Source organism: Pholis gunnellus, assembly GCF_910591455.1.
Source record: "Pholis gunnellus genome assembly, chromosome: 22".
In the NCBI taxonomy this organism is placed as follows: Eukaryota; Metazoa; Chordata; class Actinopteri; order Perciformes; family Pholidae; genus Pholis; species Pholis gunnellus.
Window position 1 is genome coordinate 5,584,678 of NC_136549.1, and position 20,370 is coordinate 5,605,047.

The 20,370-nt window shown below is 41.0% G+C and overlaps 1 protein-coding gene across 1 annotated transcript in view; it reads right to left on the bottom strand.

Annotated features, from left to right (window-relative positions):
* Window positions 1-9,823, bottom strand: part of LOC306713732 (anoctamin-4-like) — a gene marked incomplete at its 5' end in the record, with an annotated part of 35,667 nt that extends 25,844 nt beyond the window's left edge. Inside the window, 3 exons of the mRNA XM_079183545.1 lie at window positions 692-916; window positions 6,681-6,755; window positions 9,598-9,823. Of these exons, the coding sequence (XP_079039671.1) occupies window positions 692-916; window positions 6,681-6,755; window positions 9,598-9,823 (526 nt within the window). The remainder of the gene's footprint in view (window positions 1-691; window positions 917-6,680; window positions 6,756-9,597) is intronic.
* Between the last annotated feature and the right edge of the window lie 10,547 nt (window positions 9,824-20,370).

Here is a 20,370-nt window from a genome sequence, read left to right on the forward strand (position 1 = left end):
TTAGCTTCGACTAAATGTGACGACCAACTTTGCATGAAATGATGACGTGATCGTTTAGTCTGCAATTTGTTCCTATTGAAATCTCTTTGGGGTGAGTATAGAGGGCTGCAGGAACGAGTCCTGAAACCCCAAAATGAGTCAACAATTTTTGCACTTCCGGTTCCCCCGTCTAGAAGTTCTTAATTGATTTTAGATGCCTGTAATAAGGTATGTGTTTAACACACTCTCTCTCTGCTACTAAGGCAACCGATAACTCTTTTAATGTGTGAGTTTTCCTCTTTCGTAGAGAGTTATGAAGCGTGGGAGAAAGCGGGTATGCTGTATGCTCTGCTCTGCCCGGCCTGCTTGTGTTTTCTCCTCGCTCCTATACACCACTGATGTTACTAATTGTTCTTCTCATTCTTTTTTTTTAATAAATAACATTTTGTAATAAATTCTTTTATTTTGGGCCCTCATCTTTTTGTGTATTTTACCCTGCCTTTGTAGCAACTGTGAGCCAGTTCACTGCAATATGCTGTGTATTTACATATATCTCATTATCTTCTTTCCATTGCTTAGTTCACCCCCCCAGACTCTTTAAACACCCATGTATAAAGTACATCGTCTCTGTGTAGGGCGCTCCTATCTGCTGCTCCGGTAAACTGAGGGGCTGGTAGTTTTAAAACACGCGCTGTACCACAACTCTACGTACTCGTGCTGCTGTCGCAGAGAGTCTCCTGGCTGGCGCTGCAGGTGGGCAGCGGGGTGATCGACAGCGACGCCGGGCAGGACACCGGCTCCAGGTGCTCGCTGATGGGCGGCACGGCGGAAACCTCGGAGTGAACGCAGTCCGGACTGGGGAGATTCTGGCCGCTCGCTGGGAAGGGACTCTTCCAGTGGGAGAAGCCGATGGCCACTTGACCCCCGAGGTCAAACCCTGCCGAGGGACAACAATCAGAAAAAAGAGAGATTAGGCGAAACACGTATTAAACTCTTACTTGAATCTTTATCAAGCGCCACACACACTTACTCAAACTAAGCATTTTACAAGCGTCACAATGAGGGATAGGGGGAGTTTTGTTTTGTTGAATCTTCTAGAGAGACTCTGACCTCTTTGACGGTCACTTTGCAATGCTGATAGATCAATAATGGTCCAAAGTGTCACAGGAATCCCCTTAGCAATGTCGCCCTCTAGTGGTGGAAGCTGTCTCCGTCATTAAAACGGCCAAACGTCTCAACTGTCATCAGGCGTTACGCAGCATTTCACTGAGTGTTGCAGCTGCAAGCGACCAAGACAGCAGGAGGGGCTCAGCAACTGTCCCGTCACTCATGTTACAACTCCTACAAACTAATACTAATCATATTTTGCATGACTGACACAGGAAAAGCATATTCTTAACTTAAAATCATGTTTTTGCTCCCATGTTTTTGTTTCAGACTTCATAATAACAGATCAGTAAAGCACCTGGCAATGGCTTAAAGGCCAACAAAATGATTATTCTGCAGACTGCTGAAACAGCCTGGCTCGCCTCCGGCCTTCGATTTATTCCTCAGTAGGCTTCTCTGCCGGTTTCATGAAGCCCTGAGACTGGTGACCCAGCTATGCTCAGCTCTGGCCAATCAAGACTAAAAGTTTTTGTTTTTCTTCTTCCAAACACATCAGAGTCAAGTGGCACCGTAAATTCAAAAAAACTATCTTCCTTCAGTCTATCTCATCATGGTGTTTGCTTTTAATGATTCAACTGACGTCTTCCGCTTCGTGCATTTTGGTACAGTTGCGCCACGTTAAGGGTGCTCGCACTGCTCATAGCTGCACCTACGGAAAGGAATTCACTGTAATACCAAATACACATCCCACGTGATCAATGTGTACGTTATCCATCATGAGCAAGGGCACGCAATGTAGTACAAAGCGTGATAAAGTCTGCAGAGAGAGGTGGTCGGGGTGGCTGGTGGTTCTGAAAAACACCAGACTGTCACCCAGGAGACCGCAGTTTGCGTCCTGTGTGAAACCAGAAGTCGACGTAGTGTTGACTTGTTATTCACGTTACTACTTTACTGGGGTAACACCAGTTCCATAATCATTTGAACCTAAACCACAATCTTTTCCAAAACCTAACTTAGTAGTTTTGCTGCTTAAACCTCACCAAGTAGTTGTGCTGCTTATCCCCAGCTGCTACTCTGTCAAACTGTAATACATACAGACCACACTACCGTTATGTAACACTCCGGGGGCAGGTTGGGCTAAGGAACTCACTCAACCCCCCCCTCCCCCCATCGCCCCCACCTCCTGGTTTCCTGTGTGAAACACAAACCCCAGCAGATTTCAAAGGAACATCAGCAATGAACAAACACAGCCCGATCAATAGCAGAGTTGTGGAAGGCCTGGCAGCCTCTTAGCCTCCCAGCTGGCTCCTCACACAGCACATTCAGCCGGAGGGTAGATTCCGACGTAAATCTAAAGCTGTACATCTCATATCAGCTATTTTACGGTGTCGACCGCGATACGGTTGGGCGTCCCCGAAAAAATAATGTTTCTGCTCAAGTCAGCACCTGCGACAGAGAAGGTCTTTATTGTCCCTGAGGGGGATTTGTCTCGCGCCAACACCTTTTGGCAAGAATAATCTGAATCTTTTTGTGTGAAAGTTTGCAAACAAGAAAAGGAGTACGGTAAATGAAGCAGTATTTCACATATTTGAAATTCTCAAAGCAGGGACTACTCCACACTCTAAACATCTGTGTATGAAAGTAATGCCCACAAGGAAAGGTATTTCATTTTTTATTGAAATTATGGACAAATGCCCGAACAACAATTTTGACAAAATAAACCTGGACAGTGATATGTATGCTGATGATAGTCTTTTCTTCAAAGTAGTAGTAGTTGTAGTAGAAGCAATTTTCTGGGGCATTTTAGCCCTTGGTTTCATATTGTGGCAGCGTTTTCTGTCTCGTCGTCTTACATTTTGAATCGAATGTTGCTCAATCCTGATTGGTGCGGGTAAATACGTGACATCCCAACTTCCCAAATGAGCCTTTGCCCACTTCAAACCAGTGAGAAGAGCACAGATAAAACCTGAAAAGCAGAAATCTCTGGCATGAAATATACTTTGGTAGAAAATATTGTGTTACTGTGTGAGTCTACGACACACAGTCGGAACCTGATTTGAGAAAATAGGTTTTCAGGGTCTTTTAAATTCAAGAAAGCCAGGTGATAAATTCACGGAATCAGGAAAAAATGAGGATCTAACAGTTCATAAAGTAATACAGTTATAATAGAAAATTGCTTCTTAGTGAACACGAGCAAGGCCGGTGAATTTGAGACTTTCAGAAATGTGTTGTAGATGAACTTGGTCCAGGTATGGTGTAACACAATTCAAAAAAGCCATTAAGAACTCCATCGAGCCAACAGTCCTTAACATCCCCATGAAAGTCACCTGAAATGGCGGGAGGGGCGGAGATGGTAATCTACACCTGGCATGTATCCGAACGACCTCCAAAAACTCACGCTGTGCGCAGCCTTTTCGGACATAGTGTATTCTAAGCAATATCTATGTCGCAGTCATCAGGAAAAAAAAAAGTGCCCGCGTGGCTCTCTGAGGAGAGCGAGGCCCAGATACGTAGCGCTTCCACTTCCTGACACCCTCAGAGGTAAGACAACAAATGCAGGTGCAGGTATCCACACGCTGCACTATGCAATAACAAGTCTCAGCTGAGTGCCTACAACAAGCGTACAGAGCATTGCAGTGGGAAGTCCTTTAGGTGGATGCAGGGCTGGTGTGGTGGGAGCGTTTTCATGTTTCCACCATGTCGGAGTGTGTTTGTTAACACGTGAATGTGTCAGATGATGCAGAAGATGCAGTTGCATGAAACAGCCAGAGGATAAACGGAACATATTTCCGTTTATCCTCTTGATGTAAATGGCACAGCGGCATCTTCTAACCCTGTACCGAAGAGTTCAAAGCTTCATTCATAACGTCTGTTAGTTCTGTTTAAAACACCGTCTTTCTACATAGTGTCAGATAAATATCAGGCTACACTAATAATAATAATTGGAAATGACTGCCTTCTTGGATTCCCCTATGGTGGATAAAACATGATCACATGCTCTCCAGGATGCCCTTCCATTGGAGAGAACGTGATGAAGTGCCCTCCGGGCTACTTTCTTCGGGCTAGGGCCCCCCCCCCCGGCGTGCAGAATGAAAAGCCAAGAGCAGAGTCAGCACAACGCAGAGACACCACAACCTAAATCAAGCTCTCAGCTCTAAGGACGTGTATAGCAGCGATGCCGTCAATGTCGTGGAAGTTTCAGCACGGCGCATTTCATTGTTTTTTCATCCTTTCGCTGAACCCCTCGGGGGGGGGGGGGGAATCATATAGTTCTGTCTATCAGCCGCACAACCGCAGTCAAGTGCTACAACAATGAAGCAGGGTGGAATTAATGCTAGATTATAATCGATTCGAACTTTAAGGAACCTACAGCGGTGCTGACTGGTATTTTCCTCTCAGGGCTTTTAAATCACAGGCAGCACACTCACTTTTTGATGACTGATGAGTGCGGGGCAAGACCATAGATCTCTCCCTTTGTGAAAAAAACAAAACACCGATCCAAAGCTCTCCCTCAGCACTTCATTAGTTGTGTGTGTGTGTGTGTGTTTTTTTTTTAGCACAGAGAGAAGAGAGGGACACCTGCATGCAGCAGCACAGCCTCGGCTGAACCCAAATGCCTCGACCGTCACAGCGACGGGCTCGCTGCCTCTCCCACCAACCAGGCTGTAATACTCAACGGGAAAATGTCAAACGGCAAGGTCTGAGTGCTGCTAAAGGCAAAGGGGTTGCAGTTTTTATTGACAGACAGGGAAATTATTTCAGACAGCTTCGTCAACAACGCGCCATTTCCCGTCAGCGGCCCGTGACATACGGACAAAGTTATGTCAGGGGAAATCTTTACATTTTCTTACCCGCTTAGCAAACTCCCCCACACACACCCCTCCCCCATGACACACTGTCAGTAAGCCTTGAATTCATACAGCACCATACTGTACTGCAGTAAGTCCTCTAAAATGTTACTGTGACACATCACTAACATGGTAATTCATTTTTTTTTCCCTTTAATTTGACACTTGAGGTTTTCTCGTGATGTCACAGCTGACATTTTTGACTTAGTCATAGTAGGAAAAGCAAAAGGTGTTACTGGTAACATGAACACATGGCTCTGTTTTGATCAAGTTGTCCCAGTAAGCACGAACAACACCAGGACCCTGGAACTGGAGCCGCTAAATGGAACTCAGCCATCATCAAATCTTTATTTGTACCTGTGCTTTTCCTGCTGCACACATGCTCGTCTTCTTACTGAAGTCGAACACTTGTGTCGGGAGTTTATTATGTGATCGTATTACTTTGAACATCATCATAATAATATGTCACTGATGTGTTCACATGGATCGTATTGAGGCAATTTCCTCGATACTCAGACTTTCCCTGCTTGGTTTCATGACTGTGAGGATCTGTGGCAGCCAACAGGAAATAACTTATCCCTTATTAATCGTATTCATCTTATAACAATAAATAAGGGGAGGAAAAGTATTTTTCACTTTGGGAAGTAGAAACTTTGAATATTTCAGAGTTAGTAAGCCATTTATAGAATCTGAATCCAGTATGAAATCTCATTAGGTTTAGCTTTCATCGAGGCGGACACACTAGAGTGTTGAGTGGCAGTTTGATAATCATACAGAAGCTGTAGGTACAACCGGAAAAATTCAGAATTTGACTCATTGGAATTACAGGTGCAGCCAGACGACAATAGATAAGCCAGCGAGTTATTAGATGACACCAGGAACAAAGAAGTCCTAGTTAGATCAAACAGTTTCCACAACAGGTTTGCTGAGAGGCAAACCTGTTGTGGCACATTTGTAAAGTCTGTGTATGTACGTGGAGAGCAATGTAAAACCGGAGTCAAATTCCTTGTATGCGTGCGTGTACATGGCCAATAAAGCTGATTCTGATTCTGATGTTCCTATGACCATATGAAATCTGAACTAGTTCCACTGTACCGGGAAAAGTCACCTCAAATTATATCATAACACATTCAAAATGACCTCATCATTTATATTAACTGCATACATGATGGAAAAATTCAAATGTACGACTAAATGAAAGATCAGCTTTTGTGTGCTTTGTCAACTTGTCCACGTATAGTTCACTGTCAGATATCTTTCCACACAACAAGTCCGACTTTAAGCGGGGTTACAGTTTACATTTTCTAGTAGGGCGGTCGTACATTTCTGCAGACTCTTCGTAAATATTTCTCTAAGGGGACGACATCATAAAGTTAAAAGAACGCTCCGACGATTTAGCGTTACACTCTTTTCTTCCACATTGCTGGACTCATGATGGAAGAGTTCTAAAACGGAATAAAAACTCATGCAGCATAACCAGAGGTATATGGTATTTATTACTTCACACCATCTTCTTTTTTGTCAATACCGGGCGCCTCACCATTAACCACAATGCACCTGGGCCACCAACTGTCCGGAGCTTGTAGCAGAGATGAGGAGCTCACTTTTTTCTAACCCCACATCGTCAGAATACAAGATTTTCCTGTTGAAATTCTAGCAGCAGTGATCATTGTAAATACACTTTATATATATATATATAGAGTATATTTTTTTTGTCTTTTTAATATTTGTAAATAATGCACTTACCAATGGTGATCTGACTGACACAGCTGTAGAAGGTTCCAGAAGAGGCATTGTAGCTGCTACTGCTGGGCTCACGGTCTACGACAGGGGGAGAGATCACACATCATGTACAGTGCGGCATCATGTAGACTCGTCTATCCAAAGCATATTATAGTGCAACAAACAAGCACAGGTGACCATCGTGTTCATTACTTTCGCAGCCATTGCTTTTGTAATGAATGGGTATAGCATTTCTGGGTGTCCTACACATTCCAAATGTGCCCACCAAGCCTAGTGCTGTTCCTGGGGACTTGAGAAAAGCCATGACCCTGCAGCAGCGTAAGAAGAATGAAATCCCTAATCCTGCAACGTTAGTGCCCCGCTATCACATCGAGTCACACAAGGGAAAAAACCCTTGACCTTGAATAAAATTCATGAGTCTGGCAGCTTTAGTGCCTTAGTCTACCAATTTATGATGGGAATGAAATAATCTACAGTGAATAAAAAGCACAACGAGCCCATAACCCTGGAAGGCTTACGGGACGCCTTCATTTGAATGATGCCTCAATCCCTACAAGAGTTGTTTTCTCGATTAATGAATTCATTGTTTGGACTATGTAATGTCACAAAATAGTGAAAATGCCCATCACATTTCCTCGTTGATGTCATGCAATGTGTTGTTTTGTCCGAGCAACAGTCCAAAATCGTAAGAGATTAGGTTACAACGACATAAAAAAACAGAGAAAACCATTGGAGAAGCTGCAACCCAAGAATTTCGGCAGTTTTGCTTAAAAGATGGCTTAAATTATTAACCGATTCGGTGACTCATTTCACAAGCAAAAAAAAACAAATCTAGCCTTCGCAAATCCCAACTTTTTCAGTTTATTTGCGGGAGTAGAGATCAAGATGCTTCTGTGATGAACTGCAGCTTCAGTCAACAAGCTACATTTCAACAGACTTGTGTGACATTTTCATTGCCATCGTGGAAAATCAGTAACTGAAATGTACAGTACACACACAGTATTCCATTATTTGAGTGGTTGTTTTGTTAGACACTTGCTCTCAATGAGGTTCCAGTAGGAGCAGGAAACTATAAAGGGCTAATTTGGAACTCCAAGCAATCAAGGGAGCTAGAGGTTAAATGATTAATCTGTCTCAGCAGAGGAAACGACTTTCTGTGGCACTGCACTCACTGCTTCAAGGTGCAGCCCAACATTTTTGCACTGAATAAAAAAGGCAATTTAAAGAGGTTTTCATTTCCCTGGTTTTTCATGCAGGGTTACTTGTGGTTCCTTGAGTCTAAAAAAGACGAATGGGAGCCAGAGCCTTCAGTTATCAAGCTCCTCTTCTGTGGAACCAGCTTCCAGTTATATTATCATACTATTACCGATACCCTTACTGCTTTTATTATCATTATTAATCTACTATATCCACTGCTGCTGTTATTAGTAGTAGTCACAATTGTTTCCATCATTATTATACCTAATACTCTTATAATATGAATCATTTCTGTCGTATGTATTCAATGTGTTGTAACTCTGTTATGTTGTTCATTCTGTACGCATGACATCTATCCCACTTCTGTCCATCCCGATAGAGGGATCCCTCCTCTGTTGCTCTCCCTAAGGTTTCTTCCTTTTCTTTCTCTCTATTGAATTGAATAAGAAACCATATACTCTGATGCAGCAGAGGTGCCTCTCCGTGATCTTTTCACCAAGGCAGTTGAAATTGTAAAACTACAAAGGTGCGCTCAGTAGAGTGCAGTATCTCTACCAGGTGTGCTTGGTAGAGATACTGCTGTTGTTTCTCGTTGAATGAATGCAACCCACAAATGAATAACTCCCCGTCTAGACCGCAAGTGTACCCGCATGTCACACAAAACAGATCCGCTCTCATTTTTAATCTGCATATGTCTAAACCAGCTCTGTGAAGGTGCTTGTCACAACTCTGTCTCACAGAAAAAACGTGGCTTGAAGCATATATTTAGTCTTCAAGTCTAATTTTTACGAAAACACGCGTGTAAACGTGAGCTGTGTGTGTGTTGTGCCGTTAGCTGATAGCGGCGACGATGCACTCAGCTAAGTGTGTACTGGTAGTTCCCGTTAGCTGTTAGACAATGCACACAGTCCAAAACAACAAAAATCAGCAAACACTTTTTTCCCCCACTGTATCTCACTTGCAGCCCATTACTGCTGTTCAAGAGTAGTGAGTGATGAGTCAGCAGTCAATCACTGGCAGTATAAAAGGTGTTCTGAGAAAGTGTGTGTCAGTGCAACCATGAAGGGTCCATGAGCATGCAGCCATAAATGAGCACCCAAAATATGATGCAGTTTGCTGCAGCAGTATGCGAAATAAGCTGTGGACAGAGATGCACACACACCCACGCACGCTCACCCGTGCACAGCCGATCTTGTTAGGATCTCATTATCTCCTGGCGGAGATAATAAAGAGCACTTATGAGTATGTTTCCCAAACACAGACTGAAACATTTTCAAGTTAGAGGTTGTCATGGAAAATGAAGGGCAATTCAAATTCCCTCATGAAAACTAACATGACTCAGCACTGTATAATGAGCTCTAACTCCTGGAAAATTAAAATGAAATATTACTGAAATAATCAATTTTGCTTAGGACCCTGATTGTGCATAAACCAATTTCAGAGCATCTGCCATAAAAATCACAGACATGTTCATCTATCTGGTTTAATTCAAAACTCATTCAGGGAGGTGCTCGACTTATTCTTTATATGAGTCTTCATCTGAGAATATAGTGATCTATATTCATTTCTTTTATCATATTGGAAAACCCCACTCTCATGTCCGCCCACGCTCAACAGTGACATTATAAACAAATAGGCTGCAATGTCAACCACACAAGTAATGACATGAAGAGCAATGTTGCAGTTTTTTTCTGCTCCCATACGCTGCATAGGATGCCTTTACCTGCGGATCCGGAGGAGAGGCGCGTCGTGATGGCGCGGTGAGGACTGCGCGGGCTTCCCGGACAGACCCGCACCACCTCATCTTGACATTGCACACATATGACCTGGTTCTCCTGATTTTCCCCGACCTTGCTGCAGCCCACGTGCTCTCCCGTGGCCTGGATCTTCATACCTGCGCTGATCTGACGGACCAGTCGCATGTCCGCTCCTGCCTCGTGCTCCAGCATCCCCCTCACCGGCGGCGTTCACACTTAATATTACGCATGGCTTCGGCGTGTGAAGGCAACAACTTCTCACGCACCCACCTAAAGCATCCTTAAACTCCACCCACTGCACTTGAATCCAAGCTCTGTTTATTCCAAGGCTGCTGCCCGCACCAGCTCACGCCTCCCTCGGCTCGTGTCGCGCTTGATGGTGCAGTCTTTACCTCTTTACGCACGACTGCAGGCGTGGCTGCTTCACGTGGTTGATGGGGTCTCGATGTCAAGTTCCCATGGGAAAATAAGTGGTACCAAGACAAAGAAGTTATAAAATAAAAAATAAGGTCTCTATTAAGTACCACTGAGTCTCTGTGAGTCCCAAAATGATTAGAACTGAGAAACCAATTTAATAAAAAAACGCTATGTCGCTATAAATTCGCTGGAGGACCAAAGAGACAGATATGTTTCACATAAACCAGGGGTGGAAGTAACCAATCACATTTCCTCACCTTAATGTAACAAAGTTGTATGTTTGTTTAAAATGTACAACAAGAGACCAAAAAACAAAAGGTGCTTACAAAAATAAATTATTATTTTTAAATATATATATATATATATATATATATATGATTTTAAGTCATGACAACAACAAAAAACATTGGAGGAGGCACCGCTTGTTGGACAAATTGGTGTTGTCTAGAATGACGTAAATAAATGTTTAAAATGTTGTTCTTTATTAAAGCTGTCACCCTTAAATATCGGAAGGAATCCGTTCCTTTTCTTGTGGATAACTCAAATGTAAGTGCTTGAGCCTATAGCTTGTTTCTTTTCAGTCACAATAGGTGAAAAGATTGATGCCATCACCACATTGTTGACAAGCAACATTAATATCTCATGCTAGATTCCTTCAAGTCTGAGTTGATTAAATTAATTTATCTGTGTTTAACAGAACACAAGTGCCAAAAACATCTGTTTCCTTTTTGTTTCTGATGTGAATACATTTCACTACCAATGCACCAGTTTATATACATCATGCATGTTCTATCTAGGGAAACATATGACTCTTTTTTTAACTTGTTTTTTTGTGGCTTATAGTCTGGCCAAGCATGCAATGTCATGACAAACAGCTATATAAAAACATCTTGCAACAAGGTGCTTAAGAAAATAAAAGCAGTTTAAGTAAAAGTAGGAGAAATGTAAATTTGTTCTAAAAATGTGTAAAGTCCCGAACGGTTCCTTACCAGTTAACTAATGAGGCTGCTGCATTGGTTTTCCAACTGCCTTACCAAAATAAAAGTCAGGAATTTATTTGAGCCGAATTAAAGCAAAAATAAAGGTTAAAATACTATAAAACAGTGTACAATCTCTGGCTTCCAGCCTTGGCTGTACACTACTGAGTACTCAGAGAGCTTTTGAGGAAGAACACACTTCATTTGAGGAAGGCCCTTTAGCTCCAGGGAAATAGCCCAGATCTGTCGAGTAATAACTCAGCTACTGCAGAGGTCCTTTATACTGTTCCACTTTCACAAGCCGGCTGTGGTCTGGACTCTGTGAAGAATTTAAGTATTAAAGGCATTATTTAGTAGAATTAATAACACCCCTAGTGGTGAATAAAAGTGTCACAATGAGAAGAATGTAGATTATGTTAAGAGTCACAATATATTTACTTATGGAATGTATTATAGGTTTACAGGATGTTTACTTATAGAAGATATTATATGTTTGCAATAAGTTTACTTGTAGGAGTCTTAAATCCTACAATCCAATAATCATTGGAAGTATTGAACCAAAGTACAGTCACATAGGTATGGGGGTTCTGAGCCATGAGGCAGGGGAGATAGGGTAAGTGAGGAATGACAGAGGACAGGCTCTTCACGACCATATAAGGGAATAGGTCAAGAACCAGAGACATCACCAGAGACATCAAAGGGGACACAGAGGAGCTGGACAGATGACCAAGAGAGCAGGAGGAGTCCGAACGACCTCAATCAAACACTGAGCTGATAACTGGCCAAAGCCATTAGGGTTTATTGTATTTCGGCCAATCACAGATGCTAATACTGGACATTTGAACTTTCGGACAGAGACTTTTAAATATAGGATAGTTCCAGAGAGTTTTGGGTTCTGTTTGCGCCGTTACCACTCTGTGGTTGACCAGCTGAGCTGGCCTATTGGGTGGGGCAAGTGAGGACTCTGCCCCAAGGGACATATTGATATCGATAGAGTAATTCAGTTTGCAACTGCTTCTCATGTTAATTAAATAATTTTTGATTGTAAGACGGATCCAGTTCATTTTTGGCGAGACTTTGCTGCAGAAAGTTAGCAGCAGCAGAAGTCCAGCGGCCTGTCTCTCCCCTGAAAAGGTCCACCCTCAACAACTCTGCTGAGCAAAGTCCACACTGCTGTCTGGTAATCAAACAGTGTGTCATCTTAAGTGTGTTTAGCTTTGAATCATCTCAGACTTTACACCTAACCCTGTCATTATCTCTAACAGTGATTCCAGTGGTGGGCCGTCAGGGCCTTCCAGGCCCTCTCTGCTGGCCTAAACAGAATCACAAAGTTAGAGCTATTTTATAATTTTATATTTTTTCTTAAATACACTACATGTATTATAATTTATACAAATATTTTTCCCATTATCTTATTTTCTCATTGCACAGCTACTGTCTTCCTCAGTTTCTCTGCTTCCAGTGCAGCTTGTTTTAAGTAGAGCTTTTATCCAATCAGATTTCACCTCTGTGTCTCTAGGTAAGAAGAGAGGCCCGAGGCCTGCAGACTCACAAGTGAATCCCTTTGCAGTATAAGTGAATGGGGACGATATTGTTGATTGTCATAGTGTTCAACCAATCAGATCTTTAGTTTGACATGTTGGGCATATTCTTTGACATGCCAGAGCCTGTTAGCTGGCCTAGCCATACGTGATTGGTCAGTGGGCTAGCGTGACATGTTGGGTGGTGACAATCCCAATATCTGGTGCCTCTGTCGAGTGGACATTTCCATTTTCCCTCAAACGCATTAAAACGTATTCAGGAAATACAACTGGGGAGGCTCGACTGTCTTCACTGGCGTCCATGAATCGAGAAGGACTTCTTACTGGACAACCGTGAGATTAAACTCTTTATTAACAAAGAAAGGAGGATGGACTTTGTCTTTAAATAGTGAACAGCAGCTTTGGTAAGTTAACTGCAGTAGCTTTAACTGCCATAAATATTATTCATGTCATTATTTGATATGCTTGTTTATATTATATATTATTATTTGTACAATTTGTTTTTATGAATATGGATTTTTCGTTTGGTTTTATATGTGATAGGAACTATTGTTACGTCCTATGTTGTGCTGGGGACACATTTAACCGGTGCACAGCAACAAGAAGACATGAGAAGTGGCAGCAGTCTATATACTCCGTGCAAAGTGTTAAAGTTAAAGTGTTAAAGTTAAGTTTACGTTTTTAAGTGATCTACTTTGAAGATTCATGTGTTTTCAAGTGGACTCATTTTCCCTCTCGGTGTTGACAGACGAATAAATGCGTCAGTAACAAGAACTATGGAGTCGTGTATTTCCTGGAGGGAGTGATAGGAGAGTTACTACTCTGTTAATTTGTCTATCGTGTCGTTTTCATGATATGGGTAATATTCTTCCATCTGATATGAATAATATTTGAATGGCACGTGCTCTTGAGTGTGTGGTGGAATGCGTGTTTTAGCTGAATTGATTTTGACTATGCAGGTGTTGAGCTTCATTTTTACGAGTGCAGGCCCAGGTATAAAATGCACGGCCCACCACTGCTGTTTCATTAGGTTGCTTATATTGGTGGAGCTAGATCTGTAACGTTAGCTAGCTCAAGCTCAATAGCTAGCTAACAGCATAGCAAGTTAAGTTAACATAAATAAAGTGAATCATCAATTACAGTGTTAAGATGTAACGTTAGTAACCTAACTTGTGTTTACTTGTGCTATTATTGAACCGACTGTAGGACCGCAAACACGACGATTATGAAAATGGAAAGGGGACCAGAAATCACTTACGTGTGTTCAAGACGATGAACAGTTGAGGTAACGCTAACGGTGACGTTGCCTGTGTGTTATCACAGGAGCAACCTCTTGAACCCTAGGCCTATTTTTAGCTCTCTGCTCGAAAATGTCATACCCTTACTCAAAGGGGCTTATCTCGCTAACTACAAGGTGTATTTGAATAATTTAAATGGCATAATAACACAAATAAATGTGAGCTTTGTTAAGATGTGTACATATCATTGTATATGTTACTGGTAAATGCTGGACGAATGTTACACACAGCTCTAATTGATAATTTTCAGGTTTGCCTTTTTTTTGTGCCTAAAACGCACTTTTATTGATTTGAAATGATGCAGAAGCTGGCCTAAACTCTCCCACATCATACACAACATGTCAGCCGTCCTTTTAAAAAAAGAATTGGCTTTGATAGAGTGAAGTATGCCTGAGAAATCAATGCCGGTGTACAGATCAGCTGAGGTCAGCCAACTTCAATTCTGATTTTGGAAGCAGCCGATATAGCTGTCTTATTGTACTTTTATATACTATATAACTATATATTTCACTTCTTTCATCACTAATAGTGTTCAATCTATCTAATACAGCAGTTTGGCATCATTTTGAGAGCCTGGGCCCTATAATAACCTGTAAAACATGGCTCATTTTCATCTGAATTTCAGTTTTACGTGATGTATGTGAACCTTACCAAAGCCTGTGATTGGCCGATTTGCGTATGTGACATAAGATTTGAACCAGGACGAGTGTGAGGAGTGTATGATACGATCTTTGAGTTGTTTGACATAATTTTAAGCCAATAAAATAATCGATGTTGTTAGAACAGTAGGACCTGGGGAAATATGCCTTTGTTTACATCAAAATAGCACAAAGGTAAGGAGTTTTTGAAATATTAGCGGTGAAGCGGTTTGTTGTTCTGGTGCTTGTTTGCTCACAGCTCTGTGATGGTTTCACTTAGATAAATAGTGAAGATATCTTTGGATTCAGTGTGTTATTGGCATGTTTTCTGCTATTTCGGTTTTCTGTGTTAGCATTTAGCTTCTTCTTATTAGCGCCTACCGGAGTGTGTGGTCGGCTCAGCAATGGTGAAAAAAGAGTGATATTGTGGACATTCTTTTAGTTGCTTATTTGAGTTTGTGTAGAATTGTGTTTGGAGTGTGTACACTGGCTTGCAGGATAATGTTGAACAGAATCTCTTCGTTAATTTGGTATAGAGCATGTATGAAGCATTAATAATATTTTTGTATGAAAAGTCCATTCTACGACATTTGGAACAGAGCCTCGGAACAGAACGGAGACCTTTTGGGCGTCTTCGGGTCCAAGGGATTTTAAAACCAGATCAAACTCATTTTAGTGTTGAATGTTAGTCCATTGTGGTCCATTATCTTAGCTTAATTTCTTGACCTAATGTAATCAGATCATCATTTAGGCAAGTCTGTTAATTTAAACTGTATGGTATTGTTGTATTAGCTTTTTGCAAAAACTTGCACTGATATGTTAACATATGTGAGGCACATGCAAACCCATAGTATCACACCCAAAGCTTCTTTTAAATTTGTTCATCCTGGATGTCATAGAACTTTCCAGAAGTTCAGAACATTGTGTTTTTATTTAGTTTGTTTTACAGTCACACGTCATCAGAGATTGAGGATACCAGCCAGACGCTGCAGTCAAGTCCTCTTTCAAGGTGTTCTCTCTCTTTATTGTTTTCATTCATGTGTGAGTTCATGCAGTTCAAATTAACTATAAATGTGTATAAGACTTGTTAATAAGCTAGACTGTGATGCAGTTCTATTACACTTCACTCTTAATGCTATTTTGATTCAGTATCTGAGGGAGTGACGCTGAGATCGAAAAGTGTCCGATGGTATGCTACTGTTGTTCAGAGGTATGTACCAGTGACGTGCAGTGAGGTTCGTGGCTGGTGAGGCACTGACTCTTTCAGAGTCAGATTTGCAAATATATGAACCTAATATAGAGTAGCTTAAATCACCATTCAATTGGGAGCTTGCACATTAACTACTGGTTGTTTTTCATATTTAATATCAGCATTCTTTACACACACATAGGTACGGTACATAGTTGATTCCACTGGGAGCATGTGCGCCGCGATCTGCGCCCTGCCCCACCGACCTGTGTTTCAGAAGCGGAGCGCTCGCGGGCGCCACCCGCAAAAATCGCGAGATCCCGCGATAATCCGTGTAACAACCACGGATTTATAAAGAGAACAACAAACACATAAAATGTTACTTTACCTGTCCAACGTTAAATTGCTGTTGATTTGGTCATATTTCCCTGTTTTTTGAGAATTGTTAAAGCTTAGATATTTAATCTTCAATGTTTGCAGTCAAAGCAAAATATAAGAAGAAGAAGAGAAGTGTAGAAGAAGAGAAACGGAACTACAAGCATGAACCCGACCCGTGGGCTCTGGCACGCCCCCTTCATTGAGGCAGATGTACTGTTTGCCTCCCCTCTGTGCTTCTTCACTGCGGTTTCTGTCAGATCAGCAAGACTAAATATGTTCTACACATACGTGAAACACATTACCTATTCTATGGAAAGATAGGACATATAATACAAGTGTCAACAATTATTACAGTGGTGACAAACAATGAGAAAGCAAAAGGCACGCGCTCAACCCAGTTTGTGAGGGATTGTACAATCTGAAATGAGGCAATGAAATGAGAAATATTTATTTAATTTTATCATTATTTGTTTTTTACTTTTCATGATGACAGGTGAGGCTCTGCCTCCCCTGACCGCACGTCCCTGGTATGTACCTATCCCTAGAGTGGTATGCTACTGTTGTTCAGCGGGAGGTACCGATACCTTGAGTGGTATGCCAGTACTTTTCCAACGGCACACAGTTTCCTGAAGGCAGGTGCTGCTTGAAAGTTCATATTAGTGGTATATGCCCTTGAATCAGAGTGGTATATACATATATATATTACACATTAGTTGCCCAGCACTAATGTGTATATGTATATATATATATATATACACATTAGTGCTGGGCAACGATTACAATTTTTAATCGCGATTAATCGCATCATTGTTTTGCGATTAATCGCATTGTTATGGCAAAGTTCAATAATTAACCTACCTTAAGCAAACAGTGTGCCGCTAAAAAAGTACTGGCATATGATGAAGAAAATACATTGTGGCCAGACTTCCTAACCAAATGACTCCTAGGTGCTACTTCAGCCCCTCCTGCTGTGTCGACCCCTTGAATGAACAAATGCCAACTGTGTGTCCTTCCTGCAGGTCTGAATGTGAATGCCCCCTTCCTGCCCTTTGTCTCCACTTGTAATTACATTATGTCTGGTCATCGTCTTCCCGAGTTTTCTAGTATTTACATGCAGTCTAAACACTGCTCTGGCTCCCTGTATAAAATGCTTCTTTTTCATTTGTTCTGGGTCAACTTACCGGCTCAGATCGGCTCTGTGTCTGTGAGGTCACCAGTGTGCCGGCATGCATTAATAAACTCACAACGCCACAGCAACATCTGAACTGGACTTGAATGATTTCTTCAACACATACCACTCTAGGGATAGGTCCTACCGCTGAACAACAGTAGCATACCACTCCAGGGATAGGTACCTACTGCTGAACAACAGTAGCATACCACTCCAGGGATAGGTACCTACCGCTGAACAAAAGTAGCATACCACTCCAGGGATAGGTACCTACCGCTGAACAACAGTAGCATACCAATCCAGGGATAGGTACCTACCACTGAACAACAGTAGCATAACACTCCAGGGATAGGTACCTACCACTGAACAACAGTAGCATGCCATTGGCCACTTTTCGATCTCGGCGCTAATAGTCTGAGGTTATCCTCATGAGTTCAGTTAAGCCGGTCATTAAAATGTTTATGATTTTATTTGTTTTCTTCTAAACATGCAGTACATTGTGAATGATTGTGATGTAATACATATGTCCCTTTATTATTTGTCTTGAGAACATGTATTAAACTGCAACAATTATGTATTGAATGTCTATTGTGATTATTTTATTTGTTACGGTGAAATTGTTTAGAGTGACAGCACTTGAGTGGACAACACTTCAGTGCAATGCACATTTTCACTTTGAAATATAATTAATTGAGTCTTTAAGGAAAAGCTGAATAATTGTTATTTACCAAATATTTTCCATTTAATTATAAGAGGTATTGCATCCCAAAAATACATATAACCATATATAGATATCCATTTAACTTCATATCTTAATTTGATTTGTTTTAATTTAGGGAGTTTCAATCTTCCATAGTTCCATACTAGATTTAGCTATTTGGATGGAAGTGACAGTCAAAGTACAAAGGTTAAGAAAAGCTTGAGGACACTATAATCACTTTATGTCCTTTTTTTAGTATTTGTTTTAATTTAGGTATGTTAAAGCTTCAACAGAGAAGCCCCTATTCTTTGCTTTTATTCTATGCTCTTTTGGCACATGGGAGTGGTTAAGAAGAGAAGGCGTCATCAACATGACATTCTATTGTTCGTCTTTAGCTGTGACAGGGATTCAAGATGCAGTGCTGTTTGCTGTCACTATATGAATTCCTGAAAGTGAAGAGAACTTTTATGTAAAAAAAAGTGAGATAAAGTGACGGATCGCACTGTGATGTACAGAATCTCCAAATGAATCTCTGCTGAGGTAAGACACATGAAACGCTTAAACAAAGTATATATGAAGTTTAATTTGATCATGAATCAGTATCAGTAACCATTCTAATGTGCTGTATTTGTGACATTTTATTTTACTTCTACTACTTCTGTTTTATGTTACTTAATGCTTCTGCTCCACTACATTTCATTTGTACTGTGCACATGACATTACATTTACTCGACTGTAGTTATTGGATACTTTGTTGATTTAAGATTTACATAAAGTTAAAGACATATGACCAGGTTATAGAATCATGCATTCAAAACTTGGTGGAAGTAAAAGTGCAAAAGTATTATCATCAAAATATACCTCAAGTACCTCAACCAAGAATGCTCATAATGCAGAAGACCCATTTTAGAATAATATATTATTATATTATATGTTCCCCAAGTTCATACTGCAGTGTCTGAAAGCTGAACTAAATTAATCTTCATCTTGTGTTTCTTGTTCTCTTGTGTGTGCACATTGCTGTAGTAACAGTTTTTGTAATAAATTATTTCAATGTAAACACTGAGCAGAGTATTCACGAGATTTGGGATTTACAAAGTCTATTAGATCAGATTGTCTGGTTTCTTTTGCACCATGGCTGTAGTCTTTATTATCAACCTGTAACAGTAGAGTCAGTAGAGCTGAGAGTGATTTGACTTGAAGCACAGGACAAACCAGTCTGACTGGTTTGTCTGACTGGTTATCTGGCATAGCTCAGATGTGTTTCAGAAAGATCTCTTCACATTCAGAATATATTCCACACATTTTACGATTTTTCATAATATTTCAATTAAAAAATGTACCTGCCCTGTAAAACCAAAACTAATAGAAAACACTTTTGATAAGGCATTAGGGGTGCAACGGATCACAAACCTCACGGTTCGGTTCGGATCACGGTTCTTGAGTCACGGTTCGGATCGTTTTTCGGATCAACAAAGAAAAGGGAGACAAATATAACTTTGCTTTCCATTTATTAATGAAAGAACTTTAAGAACACTTAAAGAAAAGAACTTTGGGCTAACAAAAATATTGAAGATGTCCAATTTGAAACAAAATTAAATAAATAAATACAAATAAAACACTTAAGAATACTCAATTCTGTTAAGTTTAAGTGCAACATGAGGTATGTTGATACCCTCATCCTTTGATCAATATTGAAAGAAAGAAACAGCCAGTGAGCTAGCTTACACTGTTTACACTGAACTGAACTGCTAGGCAGCAACTTGGGTCAATGTTTACTTCCTGTCAGGTTATTTTCCACAACGCTGACAGACGGGATGGTGTCTCTTCATATGTGTGGACATGCCGATGTATTGCCGTTGTCGTATGTCTTTCTCTTTAAACAACTTTCACCGTTAAATGCTTCTAACCTGCTCCGTTCACGTGAACACACTACTGCTTTATATCTGTTCACTGACACTCTGCATTAATATTCAGGGACTTGTTACTTGAAAAGGAACAGCAGCAGTAACACTTTATTACACACTATGATGATTACACTGTAAAAAAAAATAACACTCAATTGATCCGCGGTTCACGAGTGATCCGAACCGTGAGGGGTGATCCGAACGGATCACGGATCGATCCGTGACACCAGTGTAAGGCATACAGTAAATCTCACTATTGTGTGTCTTGTTGTCCAAATAAATGTTAACTTCACCCCCTCTGATGAAGTGCAGGCTAGATCCACTCGATCATAACATTCAAACAGAAATATAGACACATACAAATCAGAGTTATTTGTGCTTGTGCTAGTGAGCCATAATTATTCCAAAAGCACCTTTCAACTTTACAAGATATAAGCCAACTCCATCCATCCATTTTCCTCCGCTTATCCGGGGTCGGGTCGCGGTGGCAGCAGGCCAAGCAGGCTGACCCAGACTTCCCTCT